General features: G+C 41.9%; 1 protein-coding gene across 1 annotated transcript in view; it reads left to right on the forward strand.

Annotated features, from left to right (window-relative positions):
• TLL2 (tolloid like 2) overlaps window positions 1-22,795 on the forward strand; it is a 162,433-nt gene that overhangs the window by 81,268 nt on the left and 58,370 nt on the right. Inside the window, exons 6-9 of the mRNA XM_036735783.1 lie at window positions 259-437; window positions 1,820-1,925; window positions 16,868-16,992; window positions 20,764-20,879. Coding sequence (XP_036591678.1) covers window positions 259-437; window positions 1,820-1,925; window positions 16,868-16,992; window positions 20,764-20,879 — 526 coding nt within the window. The remainder of the gene's footprint in view (window positions 1-258; window positions 438-1,819; window positions 1,926-16,867; window positions 16,993-20,763; window positions 20,880-22,795) is intronic.

Here is a 22,795-nt window from a genome sequence, read left to right on the forward strand (position 1 = left end):
TGTTTTTATCAAATATTGGATGAATTCCAACATGTGTAGTGTTGTTTTTGGTCATTGCAGCTGGATGAAGGGGCTATGCCCTGTTAGGAAAAATAGTGGGATGGGCAACAGTGGTGATTCCTTATTCCAGAAAGGAATCAGTGGTCCTCCCCTTTCACCTATTCCTTCTCTGTTCTCAGTGTCTCTAAGTGTCCTTCTTGGGTCTTGCACCCTTCTCTCTTTCTCCCTGACCTGGATTTTTTTTCCTGATTGTTTTAGATGTTGTTCCTATGTTGGGCGCCGAGGTGGAGGCCCTCAGGCCATATCCATTGGGAAGAATTGTGATAAGTTTGGTATTGTGGCTCATGAGCTTGGCCACGTGGTTGGGTTCTGGCACGAACACACTCGGCCTGACCGAGACCAGCATGTAACTATCATCAGAGAAAATATCCAGCAAGGTAAGGAAACCTCGCTTTCAAGCACCATCTGATAGGGAGGAAGTGCCAATATTAATCAAGAAAATGAAGCGGGGAGTTTAACAAAGCCGAGGAGGAACTCACCCTAATTCTGGAGATCATTCATGGTAGTGGTGGTGAGACACATAACATCCTCATTGGCCTTGAGGCTGCTGTCACTCAGAAGCCCTTTCCAGGAGTAGTTATGTCCCAATTTTGTAGATTAAAAAGAGAAAATTACGATCTATGTTTTAAGGGACAATGGATTTGCCTAAAGAAACATCCTCCCCCAGATTCCTAGCTGTCAAGGTGATGTATTCATGTCTTGTTACTAGTTATATTTCAAAGTTTAGACCTCATCCAATAGATTTGGGTTTTTCCCCCTGCGTAATGACCACATTTCTGGTACATATCTTTAAAAATCCTCTATGTAGCTAAATCGCTCTTTTTTTCTCGGTCCAGACCTGTGATTTCATCACGTGGAGATCTCTAGGTGAGGAAATTCATTCAAACCATGCAGATCAGCAACTGTTCTGTAAGCTATGGTTTTAGATTTGCCCTGGGCAATGGGAAATAAAATTACTTGTCCAGAGTCACACAGCCAGTATGTGTTATAGGCTAGACTTGAACCTGAGCTATCCTGATTCCAAGTCTGGCCTGGTATTCACTACACTGGGCTGCCTCTTAGCTAAAATATTTGTATAAGCAATTGTAGTGTCTATAAAGTAACAATAGGTTAAATATTTCCAAGAGGGCTTTATCCGAATGACCAAGACAGAGAAACTTGTACATCTAAATCATGGAGGAATACATCAATTCAGCTTACATTTTTTCTTATGGGGAATGTTTCTTTGAATATATGATAGTCAAAGGCATATAAATAATACATATTGAATATGACAGTATATGTAATGACAGTATAATGTATTACATATATGTTGAATGTAATATATGATGATAGAGTTTCTATGAAAAAAGCTTCTGTTCAATATATTTGCAACTCTCCAGCAGATAGATTCATCTTTTCATGGATTTTTCTCTTTCTCTTCCATTTGTATGATTGATGCCTTTTTCTTTATATGCTATTTAGGCCAAGCTGATTAAACCCAATCAGTCTCATCATTTTTCAGCTGACGAATTTGGAGTGATCTTGAGGGTTTAGAGAGGAGCAAGACGGAAGAATCTGTGCTTTTCTTTCCAGTTTAAAATCTCAGACTTATTTGAACACACACACACACACACACACACACACACACAAAACTCAGGTGTATGGTGTGGGCTTAATGTGAACCAGGAAGATGATTTTTTTTTTCTGCCCAATTGTATCCCTCCTTAATGACATCTTTGCTTTCCCACGGACCTTAATAGTGTGTATTGTGTCTCAGGTCAGGAGTACAACTTCCTAAAAATGGAAGCTGGGGAGGTGAACTCGCTGGGAGAGACGTACGACTTTGACAGTATCATGCACTATGCCCGGAACACGTTCTCAAGGTTGGAAGCTAAGGTTCTGACTGCTCAGTTCTCTACGGTGCCTCTGGCAGGCTGGGTTAGGATTCTTAGTGATTTCCCAAGGGGGGGTGGGTCTCTGTGAGTATCAGAGAGTGTACAGGTGCCTCCGTCCTTGATGCTCAGCACCCTCCAGCTTGCAGTGAAATATAATCTAATCAGGAGTCTGCTAATAAGATTTAACCCCATTGTGAAAGCCACTGTTCCATTATCGCTTAATGTCACAACTAGCAAACCGGAAAATGGAGATGATCAAGAGCTTCTGTTTAAAATTTCCAATGAGTGAGTGGGGGTTGGGGGCGGGGTGCTGTGGTGAAGGTGGGGGAGGAGGCCTTTGGAGGAGTGTCCTTGATTTTAACCAGGGCAGCAGTTAACAGCCCTCCTGGAGAAATTAGGTTTGTTTCAGAGTTCAAAGGATTTCAGAGCCAGCTGGGAGGGAGCTTCAAGGCCTTGGGTTCAAAGATTTAAAGCTAGAAAGGACCTTAGAGGTCATCTAGGCCAGCCTCCCCATTTTATGGACAGCAGCCCAGAGGGAGGTATCTCATTGAGAAGAAGTGCCCAAGCCAGGAACTGAACCCACGTCCTCTGACTCCAAACCCAGCAGCACTCTCTCCACTGTAGCATGCTATTTGTCTAGGTCAATGTCCCCATTTTACAGATGACGCACCTGAGGCCCAGAGAAGTAACATGACTTGTCCAAGGTGACACAGTAGCATAACTGGGACTAGAACCTGCATCTCCCCGACTTCTAGTCTCTTTGAGATACAAGGCTTTCCTTGCCCTCAGATGTTTAAGAGCTTCTTACGCTCTAGTCAAAGGCCTGAAAGGAACCAAAAAGAAGAAGCAGTCCTTCTCTTGAACCCTCTTTTCAATTCCTGCCTTTCCTTGGAATTTATATAAGAGGAAAATTGCTTGAAAAATTGCATTACATCCCTCATCCCTCATTAGAATGTAGGTCCTCGCCAGTAGGGGTTGTTTCTTTGTAATTGCATCCTAGCATGCCTATCACCGTGCCTGGCACATAGTAGGTACTTAATAAATGCCTGTTAGTTGATAGATCCTGTTGAGCAGGGGTACTGAGATTGGCCAATGTGGTGGTGGGAAGTGGAATGTAACAGGGGCACAAATGATTAAGGCAGACTGTGTTAAGTGCTTCAGAGAGGTCTGGATAAGGTGCTAGTTAAAAAAAAAATTTGGTGAGGAAGGGATCACTTTCAGTGGGGCTGGGGGCAGTAGGGAAGGCTCCATACTCTCACATTAATATTATAAAAAATGGACAATTTTGAAGACTTTTAAAACCAATGAATGAAATGAGTAGAACCAGGGGAAGAATTCATATGAGAACAATAGTGTAAAGCCCAACAACTTTGAAAGTTTTAAGGACTATGATTGATGTAATGACTCTCCATGATCCCAGAGGACAGATGATAAAATATATTATCTCCTTTTTGAATGACAGGTGATAGATTTAGGGTGCAGACATACATGCATGTTGTTGTTCAGTCATTTTAGTCATGTCTGACTCTTTGTGACTCATTTGGGGTTTTCTTGGCAAAGATACTGGAGTAATTTGCTATTACGTTCTCCAGCTCATTTTACAGATGGGGAAACTGAGGCAAACAGGGTTAAGTAACTTGCCCAGGGTCACACAGCTAGGAAGTATCTGAGGTTAGATTTGAACTGAGTCCAGACCCAGCACTCTATCCACTATGCCACCTGGCTGCTCAAATATATGTGTGTATATTTCTATATCTATATCTATGTCTATCTGTGTGTATGTATGTCTATATATAGACATATGTACATAGGCACATACACAATATTTGTACACAGTCAATGAAGAGTTTTGTCTTAATTGTGTGTATTTGTTATAAGGAATTTTTAAAAAATCTTTTTTCCCTAAGGATGGGAAGTGGGAGAAGAAATAGATTTCTGTTAATTAAAAACAATTAAAATAGATATATATGGGTGGGGTGGGTGCCACAGATGTGGGATGTTGTTTGTACATTTGGGTGAGATCACTGTATTATTAGTTTTGCTTTGTTTTACTTTATTCCAAAAGACCTCTCATGGAGTGGGAGCAAATTTATATTTGCTCTGTAAATGTAATATAAAAAAACAAAACATATCAACAAAACTTTTTTCTGTTTTTAAAAGAAAGATTCATAGAGGTAGTGGCCCTGGAGGTGAGCCATTTGGGCCTCAATTTTTTCTTTTGCAAAGTGACAGTTGCATCAAATGCTTTCTAAAATTCCGTCTAGCTCTCCAGCGCTGTGAGTCGGCTTTCTGTGAAACAGAGACAACCAGAGTTTTCAGTTCCATGCAGAGACTCAAGCTTGAGGGACAGTACAGGGATCTAGCACCCTTGATCCCAAGGCCAGTTTGCAGGATCCTGGGCTTTGCTGCCTCTGGGCTGTAGGTGGGTCAGACAGTATCAGGGACTGAGATGATCCATGCATTTTGGAAATGAAACAGGAGGCAGGCTTCCTATTGGATCTGGTTTCGTCACATCTGATCCCAATTTAGAGTTCTGAATCAACAAGCTGAGACTCGGTGTCACCATGGGGTGAGTTCACTACAAAGGTAGGACCGTAGGAGTTAGGCCTGGAAGGGGACCTCAGAGATCATTTAGTTCAGTTCTCCTCTCCTTTTACAGCTGAGGAAACTGAGACCCAGAGACCTGAATTGATTGGCTCAAGGTCAAGCAGGGGCTGAGTAGCAGAGCTGGGGTGTAAGCTCAGGTATTTTGTCCTGGAATCCAGTCCTCTTAATGGCACACAGCTGCTCTCTGGACATTAGAGTCCATTGCTAAGCTGACCCCTTATGAAATGCCTGTTACTGGAAGAGGCATGGGAAGAATGGAATTCAAACATGCAGTAGATTTCACTTAGTATTAAAGCCCTGGGATGCAGTGTGGGTGTATTCTGTGGTAAGCAAATGTTGAATAGATCTTTGAAACTGAAGTACCTTCTGAGCACCTCAAATCAAGGCTAGAGCAAAGCAGCTGCTTCATCTCCGAGCTCCCTCCTCCATCAGGCTTCTGAAGGCTTTCAGAAAATGGACCTAGGGGATGAACAGAGCTGAAAGGGACCTCCCAGCCCATCTTGTCCAGCCCCCTCATTTTACTGACGAGGAAACAGAACCCCAGTGATTCACTTAAGCTCATAAAGATAGTAAGGTACCAGAGGTGGACCTTCTGTACATTAAGAGAGATAGAGATATATAGGAGAAAAACACAAGACTTAAAATTAGAAGGCCAGGGTTCATGACTTAGTTTCTCATTAACTGCGTGAGGTTGAGAGTCAGTGTGGCAGAGTAGAAAGAACAGTGGGTTTGGGGTCAAAAGACCTAAGTTTGGATGATGATTTTTTTTGTCCCAGCAACTTATGAAGGCTATTTGCTAAGGTGTTGACACAGTACATGTATGGCCTTGGGTAAGACACTCTTTGGGACTCAGTTTCCTCATCTGCAGGATGAGGGGATTGGACTCTATCTAAGACCCCCAATAGCTCTAAATCTAGGATCCTATAATCACTAAACCTCCCTGAGTTTTAGTTTCCTCATTCACAAGATGGGCATTTCTTTAACATATGCTTCGTCTGTAAAATGGGGATAATAATTCTTTCACTACATGCTTCATAGAACTGCACAGACTTGGTGAGACTCTATACAAATGTTGGCTAAAGTCTTGTTCATGGGCCTCGTTATGCTACACATACTTATATATGTCTTTATAAACTCCTGGCTGGTAGATATTGTCTCATCCTTTGTATCTCTAATGCCCAGAATAGCATCTGGCACATATCTGGGGCTTCATAAATGCTTGTCCATTGACTGACTGATTATATAAAAGAAGTGACCCTGGGGTCCCATAAAGGCTATCCCGGCTGAGGGCATAGCGTAAGCCTAGTCAGGTCCTGCCAAACTAAAAAGCCTTCCAGCAGAGGCCCAAGAATGGGCAGTGTGTCTGCCATCCAAATGCCATCCATACTCGCTCCACTCAGAGAGACTCCTCGCTAGAGCACTGACACCAGGTGATGAATTTTTTTTGGCCCCAGCAGCTTATAAAGGCCATCTGTTAAAGCATTGAGCTGTGGTGCTCTGCATCATTGGAGGGAGTACCCTCTGTGATGAAACTGTGTAGCCTTGGAATATTGAATAGATATTTCAGTATGATTTTTAGCACCTTCAGCGGCTTTGCTAAATGGGTTTTAAATGACCTTGTTTAGTGGTACTCCTGCCACATTTTATAATCAGGGTGTTTACAACAGTGAAGGCTCTTCCTTTATATTCAGCAAAAATTTCTCTGATTTTTTCCCATGTTATTAGCCCTAGTGATACACCTCATTTGATGACAGCCTGAGAATACAGCCTCTTGTAACCCCTTAAGAACAGAATTTCTTCCAGTTGGGAAGGAGACATGTTATTCTTGGTAGGGGGTGGGGTGGAGCAGAGAAGAATATCCTCCCCCTCCTTAAATATTGACCAATTTCCTTAACCTTTCTCCCTCCAGTTCCTTGGAAATTTTCTGCCCCTCTTCTGTCTTCACTGGCTTTGTGATATTGGTGGTATCTTTGGGGGCTTAACTGGACAGATTTGGAGGAGACGGTTCTCTACCACAGAGGTTACTTTGTTTTAGAGAACCCCAATCCGGTATGTTTATTCCTCGAGGCCTCTACGGAACTTTTTCTGAGTTTAGCAGAATATAAATGGAAAGGATTGTCAGATGCACAAAGAAAGGTGATTATTACGTTGATTTACTCTGGGAGTACCTTGAATTATGAACTTTTTAGCGCCCAGAACTCTTCAGATTACTCAGAAAGTGATGGGGGGATTTCCCCCATATTAGCCATGTGTGGGCTGATGTGATATCTCAAATTGTCAGTCAGGCAGTGAACATATATTAAGCATCTGTTCTGTGCCAAGCTCTGCTCTAAGTGCTGAGGATTCAAAGAAAGACAAAGGGCAGTCCCCGCTCCAAGGGAGCTGATAGCCTAATGGAGAAGACAACATACCAGCAATTACTTACAAACAAGCTATGTACAATGAGCAACAGAGAGAGGGCGCTAGAATTAAGAAGGACCAGAAAAGGATTCCTGTAGGGGGTGGGATTTCAGAAATTGTCTTCAGTCAATCAATCAACAAATGTCTATTGAAACTTAAGCACTGTGCTATGGATGGAGGGAAATATAAAAAAAGTGGAAGATCTGGTCTCTTGTCCCTGCAGGGCTTATGGAGATGCGAGGGAGGAGATGAGACAGATATAGTCACATAGAGAGATAGGTGATAGTATCAGACAATAAATATACATGCTGAAGGAGTGGCAGGAGGCAGGCTGGTGACACAGTGGACTGTGTTGCACTTTGGGTCAGGAAGACTGGAGTTTGAATAATTCTGCCTCACACCCTTGTTGTATGAACCTGGGCAAGTCACTCATCTATGAAAACAGGGGATAACAATAGCACCTGCCTCCCAGCGTTGTTCTGAGGATCAAATGAGATGACATGTGTAAAGTACTTTGTAAACCTAGTGCCACGTAAATGTTCATTATTATTATTAGTAGTAATAGTAGCAAAGATAACTCATTTGAGCTCCATCCTGATAGAGACTGTGTCACTTTTGTCCTTGTATCACCAGGGATTAGCACACTGCCTAGAATGGAGTAACTACTTAATAAAGGTTTCTTGATTTATTGATTGCTATAGGAGATCAGAGGAAGAGAAATCACTTTTAACTGGAGAAGCCAGAGAACACTCCATGGGGGGGGGGTGGAACTTTGAATCATAGGGTCTTGGCAGCTAGCTGGTAGAGTGAAGTCATGAAAACCTGGGTTCAAATCCAGCCTCTGACACTTGCTCGTTGTGTGACCCTGGGCAAGTCACTTAAACAGTCTCAGTTTGCTCATCTGTAAAATGGAGATAACATAGCACCTACCTCCTGGGGTTGTTGTGAAGACCAAATGGAATCATGCATGAAGCACTTTGCAAAGCGCGCTGTGAAGGGTAGTTATATTATCGTTATCACTGTGGGATTTTGGACCTAGAAGGGACTTTAGAGATTATCTAGTCCAGCCATCTCATAGATGAGGAAACCGAGGCCCCAAAGTTTACAACGAGGCGCCTTTGGCCTTATGACTCCAAACCTGGCACCCTTCCCACTATACTCCACTTCCTTCTTGAATGGATCCTTTTATTTTGTTTGTTTGGAGGCAATTGGGATTAAGTGACTTGCCCAGGGTCAAATAGCTAGTAAGTGTCTGGGGCAGGATTTGAACTCAGGTCCTTCTGACTTCGGGGCCAGGCCCACCTAGATGCCCCCCTTGGACTGGATCTTTAAGAATGGGCAAGATTTACCTGGGTGGAGAGGTAGAGGGGGTGGTGGTTTTTATCTAGGCACTGAAGAAATGTTTGTTCAATTGAACTGAGTTAAAGGGGGTGGGGAAGGCATTCCAGGCTGTTGGCATGAGATGAACAAAGGCACAGAAATGGGTATGGACAGATATTTATTGAGCACCTACTCTGTACAGAGGACCATAGTCCCAGACACTGGGGATGGAGAGGGGTACAAGGGTGAGGATGACATTTTTTTGTCCTCATGATGTTTACCAAATACCTCAAAAAAATTACCGCATAGAATAGGATGTAACAACTGCTTCAAGAGGTATGAGCCAGCTGCAGTAGAAATTTGGGGAAAGGAGACTCCAGATTATTCTTTGAGGGAACTGTAGTGCTGATAGGAAGCTGGCATTTAAGGAAAGGTTTGATGGGGTCTGAGGAACTTTAAAAGTTTCCAATTACAGCCCTCATTGTTTAATGAGTTTTTGGTTTTGCCCTTTTCCTGAAATCCTCCAGTGCTTCATTGTGGCATGAAGTTAACCAACCTTGACTTTGCAAAGGTTATATCTGTGAAATGCAAGCTCTCACTGGTCCTAGGAGCTGGAGAGGTTTTACCTGTGGACCTAAGGAATAATAATAGCCAGGATTTATATATCCCTCTAAGGTATGCGTAGCCCTCGACGTTTATTATCTTAGCTGATTCTGTCTCCAGTCCGTTATCTGAAGACCAGCCTAGCTAGGTTTGGAGAGACTCCTCGCCAGACATAGCCACTGGGTGCTGACTTTTTTTCAGTCACAGCAACTCATGTAGACTATCTACTTAAGGTAGAGAGGAAGTGCAATCTTTGTTAGTGAAGGGAATGCCAAGCTGACAGCTGGGGATTCTTTCAATAATGAGTTTTCAGTTCTGTCCAATTCAACTCAGGACTTTCTGAATTTATGCTCCTTTTCCCAGGTCTGTCCCAACAGAACTTAGGGCCATTCACTCAACTGCAGTGCTTTAGCCAATTCAACAATAAAACAGATTGCTGTTCGGTCATGTGACCCCATTCAGGGTTTTCTTGGCAAAGATACTGGAGCGGTTTGCCATTTCCTTCTCCAGTGGATCCATTTTGTCAGGCCATCTGAGGTTAAGTGACTTGCCCAGAGTCACACAGCTAGGCAGTGTCTAAGGTCAGATTTGAACTCAGGTCTTCCTGAATCCAGGCCCAGCGCTCTATCCACTGAGCCACCAGCTGCCTCAATAAAACAATACTTATTCTTTTTCTTGCCTCCCTTAGGATGTTGGTCAGTGGAGACTTCAAGGCTTCTGTGTAGTTAGCTTCTAGAAGACATTTGTTAGATTAAGCTTCTTCATGAAGAATGGACTCCATTCCTCTGGCCCCTCTCTCCCTAGGAGCCATGTCTTATAGAGACACAGCACCTCTGATTTTGAAATGGCCTCTGAGGTCCTCTAGCCTGACCCCTACCTGAAGCATGAGTTCATCTAGAGTAGGTGGAATTATGCAGCTGATCAACCTTCAAGTAAAGACCTCTAGTGATAGGAAGCAGCCCATTTCACTTTAGGGCAGCAATCAAAAGAAAAAAAGGTAACGATTGTACTGAATCTAAATCTCCTCTCTTTAATTTTCTAGTCAGTTAACAAGCATTTACTGAAAGTTTCCTATGTGTCAGACACTGTGTTAAATGCTGGGGATACAAAGAAAAAGCAATAAAAGTCCCCAATCTCAGGGAGCTCTCATTCTGATAGGGGAAAAAACATTTTTAAAAAATGTACACACAAGAGATACATAGTGAAAATGGGAGGTGACCTCAGGGGGAAGGCACTGGGGGACCAGGAAAGCCTCCTGCACAAGTTAGAAGCTGACTGTGTCTTGAAAGAAGCCAGGGGAGCCAGGAGGTAGATGAGAGGAGATAGAGCACTTCAGGCATGGGGGATAACCAGTGAAGAGACTAGGAGTTGGGAGATACTATGTTGTGGCTAAGGAATAGCAAAAAGTTCTTTGATGATAGACTAACAAATAAAGTGTAAGGGAGCAGCTAGGTAGCACCATAGTGCATAGCATGCTAGACCTGGAGTCAGGAAGACTCATCTTCCTGAGTTCAAATCCAACCTCAGATGCTTACTAGTTGTGTGACCTTGGGTAAGTCACTTAACTCTATTTGCCTCAGTTTCTTCATCTGTAAAATGAGCTAGATAAGAAAATGGCAAACAACTCCAGTATCTTTGCCAAGAAAAGTCCAAATGAGGTCACAAAGAGTAATACATGGCTAAAAACAACCGAACACCAACAAACAACAAAATAGAAGGAGACCAGCAAGACAGGAAAGGAACTAGGTTGTGAAAGTCAAATAGAGAATTTTATATTTGATCCTGAAGGTAACAGGGAATAGTAGGAAGGAACCTCAGAAGCCTTCTAGTCTGACCTATAACTGACCAAGAATGTTTTCTACAAGCAATGATAAGCAATGATCATTTCTTCTCCATTTGAAAACCTCCAGTGAGAGTGGCCCCTCATGGCCCAATCCACTACCTACTCCTGGGCAGTTATCATTGTTAAACAGGTTTTCCTTACATTGAACCTAAATTTCCTTCTCTACAACTTCCACCCATTACTCTTTATTCGGTCCCCTTGGACCAAGCATAACAAATCTAGCACTTCTTCCACATGGTGACCCTTCCAAGAATGGAAAATAGCTGGCATTCTGCTTCCTGCCCCTTTCTATCCCAGACTCCCAAGTCTTCTCTTCTCCAGGGTACACGTTCCCAGTTTCTTTAATCAATCCTTACATGGAATAGTCTCCAGTACCCTCACCATCTTGGTTATCCTCAACTGGTTACCTTCCAGATTGTCCATGTGTCTTCCAAAATGATCTCAGGGATTGAACACAGTAATTCCATTGTGGTCTGATGAATGTAGCCTACAGGGCAGTCTAATGGGACTCTTCATTCTGATCATTATGCTTCTCAACATCAGCTACAATACCATTAGCATAGCCTATGTAACCTTGGATTGAAAACTGGCTTCAGAGCCAGGAAGGCTCCAGGTCTGACTCTCACACTGGGTGAGACATGACCCTGGCAAGTCATATATGCTCTTAGAACTCTAGATAACGCTCTGTGTCTATATGTTATTAATCAGTCAACCAGCATTTATTCATAGTGCCAAGCACTGAGTGCCAGGTGCCAGGGATGAAAGAATTCCTATCAACAAAGAGCTTACATTCCATTGGGGAGACAACAAGTACATTTCTAAACCTATATAGCATGAATATAAATTTTACAAATACAAATATGTGTATAAAGTAGTTAAATTCAAGGTAGTTTGGAAGAGAGGCCACTAGCAGTTGGGGGACGGGAGTGTCAGGAAAGGCTTCATGTAGAATATGGTACTTGAGATATATTTTAAAGGAAGAGAAGGACTCTGAGATGGTGGCAAATAGAGACTGCATTCCTAGCATGTGTGAAGGCATGGAGATGAAAGGTCGAGTTTCATGTGTGTGAGGAAGAGAGAGAAGGCCTGTTTGGCTGAATCATAGACTGCAGGAGACAGGGAGGTCAAATATGTACTAAAGGAAAATTACTTTTGGCATTAGTGGTGGACTGGAGTGATGAGAGACTTGAGCAGGGAGATTAAGTAAGAGGCTTTCGCAATAGCTTAGGTGAGAGGCGATGAGGACCTCGATACTAGTTGTGTGAGTGGAGAGAAGGGTTAAGATGTGGGATGAAAGATGTTGTAAAGATAGACATGGTAGAATTTGGTAACTGATTGAATATGGGGAGTGAGGGTGAGTGAAGAGTAGAGTATAATGCAGCTGAGATTATAGACCTGGGTGACTGGAAAGATGGTTGGTGACTTCAACAAAAATAGTGAGAAGAGAAGAGAATTTTGGGGAAAAGGTAATGAGTCAAGTTTTGGCCATGTTGAGTTTAAGATGTCTCTGAGCTGTCAAATCTAAAATGTTCATTAGGCAATTGGTGATGAAGGTCTAAAACTCAGGGAAGACACTAGAGATGGAAATGTATCTGGGAGTCCTAGTTAAACTCATGAGAGCTGATAAGGTTATTACCACAAGACTGAACACACAGAGAGAAGAGAGCCTAGGACAGAACTTTAAGGAACACCCACATTTAGGAGGAGTAATATGGGTAATAACCCAGCAAAGGAGACTGAGAAGGAATGGCCATACAGGTAGAACGAGAACCAGGAGGAAGGTATCACAAAAACCCAGAGGAGAGAGTATCCAGGAGTCAGTAATGTGCGGTATAGCTGATAGTTTAAGAAGAATGAGAACTGAGAAAAGACCGTCAGATTTGGCGATTAAGAGATTTTTGGTAATTTTGGAAAGAGCAGTTTCAATTGAGTGATAAGGTCATAAGGCAGAGTAAATAAGAGGATAATTAGTGGAGACAGTGAATTTAGATTTTTTTCCACCAAGGAATTTCACCAAGAAAGGTAAGAGGGATATGGGATAATAGCTTGAGGGGATGGTAGGGTCTAGTAAAGACTTTTTAAGGATAGAAAGACAAGTATATTTGAAGGTAGTTGCAAAGAACTAGTAGATTGGGAGAGATGAAGACATGAAGGGGGGCAGGGAATGATTGAGGATGTATTCTACTAGATAATATACTAGGAAATGTGTCCACAAGTGGAGAAATTGGCCTTGGTGAGGAAGGTCATTTTTTTTCATCACAGACTGGGGAAAAGGAGGTAAGAAAGGGGGAGAATGTCAGAGGGTCTTGAGATAAAAAGAAGGAGAGAATAAGATGCTCACATCAAATAAACTCAATTTTCTTCATAAAGAGGCAAAGTGGTCAACTGAAAAGGTACTGAACTGGGCTGATATAGGAGGCTTGAGAGGTTTAGAATAGCCTCTGTGGGGAGTTAGATAGGGAATCAATTGAAATAAAAATACTGAAATAAAATAACTCCCTTGCTGTAGTGAGAGATCAGTTGAAGTTGGATAGCATGAATTTATAATTTATCTAGGGGGCACAACTGAGACTTCCTTCAGCAATATTCATTGGCTGATGAGGAATAGAAGAGAAACCGGGTGGTGAGAATAATCCAGGGCTGAAGTTTGGTAACAGATGAATGGAGTGGGGCAGGACAAAGGGGCAAGAGATTCAAGAGCAAGGGATGGAATAGAGTTGAAATGGAACAATTAGGTTGAGACTAGAGAGAGAGGAGAGTGAAGTCAATGCAGGAGTAAGCACTTAGGGGCCAGAGAGATTGATGATCTCTGATGGTAAAGAAAAGGTTTAGGAGGAGTATGCATTTTCATACAAATTATGTTTAGCTGTGCCTCCCCCATCCTTTTCATTGTGAAATCAATTATTTGAACTTTACATTGATTGCTGTTGAATTTAATTTTAAGAGATTTGCTTCATTGCTCTAGGCTGATGGAGTTTGGGAGGATCCTAACTTTATAGTAGCTATGTTTCTCCTCTCAAATTCATGTCACCTCCAAATCTGATAGGCATGCTATCTTCATCCAAGTCAGAAATGTTAAACAGTATAGGATTAAGGACAGATACTTAGAGTACTAATAGCTATTATAATAATATAGCATTTATATTTGGTGCTTTTATGTAATAAGCATTTATTTTTATTATAAGCATTTATATAGTGCTTTAAGGTTTGCAAAGCACTGTATAAATATTATCTCATTCTATCCTCACAACACCCCTGAGAGGTAGGTTCTATTCTCTCCATTTTGCAGGTGAGGAAACTAAGTCACAGAGAGCTTAAATGACTGTCCAGGATCACACAGCTAGTATCTGAGTCCAGATTTGAACTCAGGTGTTCTTTATCCATTTCATCACCTAGCTGCCTTGATACCACCCTCAAATATCCATTAATGACAACTTTTTGGGCCTGGTCATTCAGTCAGTTCTGGATCTAACTATATAATTTAATGTACTATTGCCTAGCAATCATCTTTTAATCTTGTCCTCAAGAATAGCATAAGAGACTTCATCAAAGGTCACTGGTCTTTAGTATGGATGTCTGGGACCACGCAAATAAGTCTTGTGCTTCTTCCAAGTGGCAAGCTTTGAAATATTTGAAGTCTTCTATTTTTTTTCCAGGATAAACATCCCCAAACTCATTTAACTATTCCTTATATGCCATATTTCTTGAGCTCCTCACCATCCTACTCTCCCTTTTCTGGACATACTCAGTTTAGCCAATGTCTACTAAATCACAACACCTGGAACTGAACACAGATGTGGTCTGACTAGATAGAGAAGTTAGACCATTTTCTCCCTCATTAGGGATACTCTATTCCTTTTGATGCAGGCTTGAGTTTAGATGGGTCTTCTTTGGCCAGGACTTCACACAGTTGATTTATTTTGAGCTCACAGTCCACTGAGATCCCCAGGACTTTTTCATATGAACTTTTGTCTAACCTGTCTTCCCTAATTGTGTTCTTGTGTAGTTGATTTTCCCTCTACTAATAGTATTTTATTTTTTTCAATGAAAGATAATTTTCAACATTAATTTTTTATAAGATTTTGAGTTCCAATTTTTTTCTCCCTCCCTTCCTCCCCACCCCTCCCCAAGATGGCCAGTAATCTGATATAAGTTATACACGTACAGTCATATTAAACATATTTCCACATTAGTCATGTCGTGAAAGAAGAATCAGGACAAAAGAGATGTAGCTGGTTTTTAAGATCCAGGTATTCACCCTCTCTCCATTTTGCTCATGAGAATATTATGATTCTTCCCTGTCCAAACATACACAAATCATAGCTCTAAGATGGTATGATTATTTTCTACCGACACTACTGTTATTTGGTAGTTAATACTTATATGGCATCTATTTTTCTTTCAAAAAGCAGATTGTTATTTGGCTAATGTGGAAATTTGTTTTGCATGACTTCATATGTATAATGGGTATCACATTTCTTGCCTTCTCAATGGTTGGGGAAGGGAATGGAGGGAAGAAGAGAATTTGAAACTGAAAATTTAAAAAATAAAATGGGAAAAAGTAGATTGTTATTGATACATTTCCTCTTGTACTTCTCCCCTGTCCCTTCCCTCTTTTAAAACATATATTTTTAAAAGGAATAAGAACAGACATATGTAGCTTTTTAAGATTTACAACATACTTTGCTAACAATAACCCTGCAAGTATAAGTATTACTATACCAAGTACTTTGCAAACCTTAAAATGTTATATACATTGCTATCATCATCATCATCATAGTTTGGTCTCCCTCATCAGCTGCAACCAGGTTTATGGTACTGTTAGGCGAATTTGAATTCACAGCTTTGAGCCCCCACTGATGTTCCTCATTATACAAGAAAAAGCCCAGTCATACATTAATTCAGAGCAAAAGGCATTAAATTAAATATAATATCAAGGCAAATAACAAGGAAAAATCCCCTGTATACAAAATGGCCCCTTCTCTAACAGACTCATGTCAAGCAATGGGAGAGGGACATTCTCCAAACATTTATGCTCCTAGGTCTTCCTTGCAGCCTTTCCCTCTCTAATTGCTTTGCTTATGCTGTAAGCTTCTAGTGGTACCTTGGAAATAGCACAAGGTCAGGAAGCAGAGGACCTAGCTTCAAACTCTACCTCTTGAACTTACTACCTTTGTGATCTTGGGCCTTATCTTTACCCATTTATCCTTCCTGGCCTCAGTTGCCTCATCTGTAAGTGGAAAGGTCGTGCTGGATGGCCTCTAAGCTCTAAGGCTACAATCTTACTTGTGAGCTTGTAAATCTGCTTTGCCTTATGGCAAAGAAGGATCTCCTGTGATCTTCTTTGGTGATGATTTTTCTAATGACAAAGCGATGGGTGTAAACTCTGAGATTTCTTATATAACGGGAACAGTTTTTGGAGAAGGATGTGAAGATGGAGGGAGGTGGGTATGAGCCCCCAGCAGTTCACTAGTGCACAGTATCATCACTAGTGAGGCTGTTTACACTCCTGGGCTTATAGATAGCAAGGCTGGAGCAGTTTTGTTGTAAATCCTTCACATCCAGGGGACTGGAGATCCCCTTAGGTCCATTTGTTGTTAACATTCTGCATAGCAGGAACATTACACATTTTCCTTGTTCTCATGTGATGGAGCCTTCCCACCCCTGCTCTGATATGTGTCTTCTGTATCAATCAGTCCACGGACAAGTGTTTATGCAACATCTGCTGCGTACCAACACCGCAGCACACTCTGGGACGGTCCACATGCTATTCCTGATGCCTCTGAGTTATTTGGTGCGGTAGTGGCACGAAGTCTATAAAACGCCCACTCTTAAGCCTTTAATGAGTCCCTGAAATACTCAGTTTACATCAATATAGAGGCACTTAGACCATCAGGCCTGCAAAAGATCTGACAAACTTGGCAGAGCTGTTTTCCCACTGGAAAGTGAGCTGGCAGCTGATAAACTGGAATGTTAAAACATAAGCACATGGGTGAATGAAACCTTTTTAGTCATGGGGGGAGGGATTCCCTGGGGAGTCTCAAGGGTGGGTAGGAATGTTGATGGGATTACAGGGAAGGGAAGGGGAGACTGGAACTCTGAGCTCAAATGGCCTCATGGGCTCATTTTTTAAAAAATTTTTATTTCCTCCCCGTAGAGGAGTTTTCTTAGACACGATTCTCCCCCGCCGGGATGACAATGGTGTGCGACCAACCATTGGCCAGCGAGTTCGGCTCAGCCAGGGAGACATAGCCCAAGCCAGGAAGCTGTACAAGTGCCCAGGTAATCACAGTCTTTTCCCATGACTCCCATTCATTCTGCTCAGCTCTGTATCAAAGCTCATTATCTATTAGGGAACATTTCCCTTTGGTGAAAGAGCTTGGAAATCCTAGAGAGAGCACCAGGAGGCTGCAGGTCCAGGGCTCTCTGGTGGTTTGACCTTTCCAAGAGTCTTTCCATTGCTTGCTTTTGTATCCATGTTATCATTTCAAAAGGCACTTAGCAGGTGTTTCCACGGAGGTGATGCTAGGTGAGATGCTACCCACAGTCCATGTAACACTGGTAACAGCTGACATTTTGCCACTGCTAGGCTTATGAGTGCTTTGTCTATGTTATACCCTTTGAAAGACTTCAGCTGAATTTGGGCCCTAGGTTTTTTGAGGATAGCAATAAGGATGATTGTGTCCCATTACCCTTAACCCAACTGGATGAAGGCACTTGAGATTTTGGGGAAAACCTTGGCTTTCTAAGGAGTGAGCGTAGATTGGAGCAGGAGGTATTTGTAAATGGGAGGAGGCTCTTGCTGGCTGGGAGGAGAACAAGGGCAGGGATGAGGCCCAGAGAAATCTGGGACTTGTCCCATTATGAAAAATCCTTGGCAATGCATGGAGCCCAACTGTTAGTCATCTAGGAATGTGTTAGGGTTGAAATGCAGGACATAAATCTCATGTAACCTTGCTATATTTAAAGGGTAACCTTATCGCGATTGCTGGTAAATGCCAGGCAGCCACATGGTAATTTATATGTTCTTGCAGATTATCGGTAATTGCAGTAAAACAACTTCCATTTCACCTTCACTGGTGTTTGCTGACCCGAGGAATTCTGCCTGTGCCTGGCAGTCAAGTGGTAAAATGATATTGATGGCCCATTCTTCTAGGATTTCCCTAGTCTGATCGCTAGGAGTGGTCTGTTTGCTTTCTCTGTGCTCAAAAAATACGGACGACTTACACACAGTCATTGCAAGTGAGGAGATTTATCCATATTTGATTTGAGTTGAAGGCTAGAAGGGGTTCTTGAGTTTCTTAGAGTTTGGTGTCACCTTAATGGGGGGGAGAGGTGAATGACAATGCCTGCTGTCATAAACATTCAGGAAGTCGTGAGTATTCAGCCACATCACTCATTGACTTTGTACCATCAAATAAATATATGCTTCCCAAGTTCCAGAGAACATCTTACTTAGAGGTCCCAGGTACCTATGTTCAGGTCATTTAAAAAAAATAAAAACACAGAAGAACAATGGGAAAAGCCACTGGTATTAGTGTTTACAGCCTGTTAGTGTTCAAGGATGGCATGTCTGATTAGGAGATTATCTGGTTTTACTGTTTCTGGGCAGGCTTATTACCACTGCTCATTTTTTGGTCATTTTTTTTTTAGCCCAGTAGCACCTTTTTGCCAAATATTGGAAGGCAGGAAAAGAGAAAAGAATCACTGTCAAAGCCTATCTTTTCTACTTGTTGGAGAATTCAGGATTTGCTGGGGAAAGAGCCTGGACTGAAGAGATAAAATGTGAGATGCCCTGGCCAGGGTCACATTGCCCTGGCCAGGGTCATTCCACAGTTATGTCATTAACATGGCCAAATCCCACTTGCCATCACATGGGGAAACCACATTATGGGGATGATGACATTCAGCCTTGGCCGCAACTTGGATGGAATGGCTCTCGAACCAACTGCCCATGGCAAAAGGTTTCACTCAACAGAGTGTGTTCACAGAACCAGTTGTGTGGTACATAGAACGGAAAGACAGAGAAATTGGGATTCCAGTCTTGCCTCTGCCACTTACTCTGTGGGACCTGGGGCAAGTCATTAACATCACTGGGCCCCAGTTTCCTCATCTGTGAAATCAAAATGAATGCTTGTATCTTTTGTGTCTATGCAAATCAGTTGTCCCAGTTCCTTCTCCCCGTTTCTTTCAATCAGAGAGAGCAGACGAACTGCTAGATCAATCAACAGCCCCCAGCTCATCGGGTCGTGTGATAGCAGGTCAAATGAGATAATATGTAGAAGGCACCTTATAAATCTTAAAATGCTATAGAAATGCTAACTATAATTACTAATAAAATGAAGTGCTGGGACAGGTAGGTGGCGCAGTGTGTAGAGAACCGGCCCTGGAGTCAGGAGGACCCAAGTTCAAATCTGGCCTCAGATACTTGACACATTAGCTGTGTGACCTTGGGCAAGTCACTTGACCCCAATTGCCCTGCCTTTCCCCCTCCAAAAAAAAAATAAAAAATACATAAAAAAAATAAAACGAAGTGCCTTGAGCTCTTTGTAAGAATCACAGGACGCTAATATAATGTAACAGATGCAATTTATACATTAATGTACGTATATCATGCGAGGTCCCAATCGGTGGAAATAATGAAATTCCCCAAAGTGGTTGCATCATTCTAATTTGCATTGCATATTTCCAATGAACTAGAACCAGTTACCATATTTTATCTAATTATACCTAATTTCAAATAGTTATGAATTATACCCAGTTTATATCATAATAAATATCACATTTATTATATTATATATATAATATAATTTATATTATCATTGTTCTTTGGCCTAATTTATATATACCTAATTTCATGTATCTAATTTCATTAGTAGGGTGCAGCTAGGTGGTACCACAGTGCTTAGAGTGCCGGGCTTTGAGTCAGGAAAATTCATCTTCCTGAGTTCAAATATGGCCGTAGACGCTTAAGAGCTGTGTGACCCTGGGCAAGTCACTTAACCTTGTTTGCCTCAGTTTCCCCACCTGTAAAAGAGCCGGAGAAGAAAATGGCAATCAATCCAGTATCTTTGCCAAGAAAACCCCAAATGGGGTCACAAAGAATCAGGCACAATTTCAGTAGTGCCTATTCAAATACACGTGACTTTAGGAGATTCATTATTCACATTAATTAGCACCTCGCTATAAACATACACATGTTTGGGCATATCAAATAATGATGATAATCATAATAACAGTGATAATCTTCACATAGCACTTACTATAGGCACTGTACTAAATAACACTGGGAGGAAGGCGTTTTTATTGTCATCCCCATTTTACAGGTGAGAGAAAGAGGCAAACGGAGGTTAAGTGACTTGCCCAGGGTCATGTAGTCAGATACACAGTTAAGTGTCCGAGGCTGAATTTGAACTCAAGTCTTTCTGACCCCACTGTATCCTCTAGCTGCTCCCAACTACATAGCTTGCATTATTTTATTTATGCACAGGATATATAAATGGACAGATACATACATACATCTATGCAGACATATATTCACGTACATATGTATATGTGTTGATGCATGTGTATATACACACACATATACACATATGTACTGCTGTTGGCACAGTAGATAGAGTAACGTCCCTGAAGTCAGAAAGACCTGAGTTCAAATCCAGCTTCAAACCCTTACTGGCTGTGTGACTTTGAGCAAGTCACTTAACGCCATCTGCCTCAGTTTGCTCATCTGTAAAATGGAGCTAGTAACAGCATCTACCTCCCAGGGTTGTCGTGAGGCGCGCTGGATGACGTGTTTGAAGCACTTAGTGCAGTGCCTGGCGCATCATAAATGCATATAAATGCTAGCTATCATTGCTGTTGTAATACAAATATACTGTGTTTATGTGCGTGTGTGTGTGCGTACATTCTGACAGGGAATATGAAGTTTTCCCAGATTCATTCGGAAGTCTTTATTCGTTGATAATGTCCGTCTGTGAGGGAGAGCTGTGGTGAGTTGCCTGGTGTATTCGCGTGCTGGAAATCACCGGTGTTGTTGTTTTGACTTGACAGCCTGTGGAGAGACCCTGCAGGACACGACAGGGAACTTTTCTGCACCCGGTTTCCCAAATGGCTATCCTTCCTATTCCCATTGTGTCTGGAGGATATCTGTCACTCCTGGGGAAAAGGTAGGTGTGGAATTCTCTTAGGAAATAACATTGCCGTTGGAAGGAGGCCTGGGCTCGAGGGCCCTTTGAGCCATAATCTTGATGATGTGAATACGTGTTAAGTAGAGCTATCCTCATTTTCAATTGATTTCTCCAAAAAAAAAAAAGTATTAAACATTCCTTAGGCTTATAGGGTGAGTGCTGGTAGGAGGCCATCCCCTCCATCTTTTTCGTTTTATAGATGAGGAAACCATGCCTTGCCCAAAGTAACTCAGGTCTTCTGGCTCCCTGCACCATGTGGCCACCTTCTGGATGAAATGTGCTGTGCTAGGCACCATCCAAGACACACTCCCTACCTTCAAGGATCTTATAATCTAGTAGATAAGAAAACATCTTCCTCAACATAATCTGACACAGTTGGTTCTGTGGGTGAGGTAAAAGCTGGTGTCCAAGAACATCTAAGATAGAAGTGATTGTCATAGAATCATAGGGCTGAAAGGAAACTGGAGAGATTGCCACAGTTGGTCAGCAAATAACACTGAGCTGTAAGCCTGACTGGAACTTGGTAACTGAGAAGGGCTGGTTTTTCTGTTTCTTCTCCCTGCGGTATTTTGATCTGCCAACAGATGGTGACAGGTAAGTGTGTCCAAGTCAGTGTGTGCTGTTTGCATAACCATAGGGATAAAACCATGCCATAGTATTGCAGAAGTAACCACTGGAAACTTGATAACTAGACAAATATTTTTAAAAGTCAGTGTACCGAGACTCACAAGCATAAACGCTACTATCAAAAGGAGTCTATCTTTTATCCTAATCAAACTGGCATACCTTTCCTACGGACAAATCTAACCCTTTAGCCTCATAGAACTGGTATTAAAGAGCTAATCTTGCCATGTAGAGAAGTCATAGTCCTTCCAGGCTCTGTCCTGGGCCCTTTACTCTGTCTATACTCTCTCCCTTGGTGATAAGCCCCCATAATCCAGTTATCTCTCTGGAGACAACTCTAAAATTTATTCATTCTGCCCTAATCTCTCTCTCTTCAACCACAGTCTCATGTCACCAACTGCCTGCTGGGCATCTCCACCTTGATGTCTCATTGACATCTCAAACTCAGCATGTCCAAAATGGAACCCATCATGTGTTCCTCCAAACCTATCCCTTCTCTAAACTTGCTCTTTCTACTGGAGGAACAACCATTCCTCAAATTTCCCGGCGTTACAGGCTTGGTGTCAGATTCTTCCCCTCCTCATGAACCATATTCAATCAGTTACCAAATCTTGTTATTTCTACTTCTTTCACATCTTTTATGTTCTGTCTCCTTCCTCCCACTCATACCTTCTCTACTCTCACCCAGGCTCTCAGCCCTTCTTGCCTAGACTCTTGCAGTGGACTCCTAGATGGTCTTCCTATTTGAAGTCTCTTCTTTCTCCAGTCTGTCTTCTTTCTAGCTGCTGGACTGATTAAAACCCAGATCTAATCACATCATTTCTCTACTTAAAAATGTCAGTGGCTCCCTGTTGCACTTCAGATAACATACGAGGCCCTCCTGCCACAGCCTGGTTGCTATGTACCTTCACTGTTTCACAGTATTTCTTTTCACAATTTGCCATTATTGATCTGTAAAAAGGGAACGGTAATAGCATCTACCTCCCAGAGATGTTGTGAGGACCAAATGAAAATTTAAATATACGTGCATACACACACACAAACAATATATGTCCGTAAAATAGATATAAAAATGTATATCTATGTGTGTATACATATATACATACATATATGTATATACTTTTTTCAAACTGTAAAGTGTCATATAAATTACAACAAAACAAAATTTAATACTCCAGACTTTGACCAACTCTCGACATTGGTAGTGAATGCATTAACTCAAAATTCCTCTAATTATTACACAACAACAGTCTTGCTAGCAGCTACTGTGG

This window comes from Trichosurus vulpecula, chromosome 8, assembly GCF_011100635.1.
Source record: "Trichosurus vulpecula isolate mTriVul1 chromosome 8, mTriVul1.pri, whole genome shotgun sequence".
Classification (NCBI taxonomy): Eukaryota; Metazoa; Chordata; class Mammalia; order Diprotodontia; family Phalangeridae; genus Trichosurus; species Trichosurus vulpecula.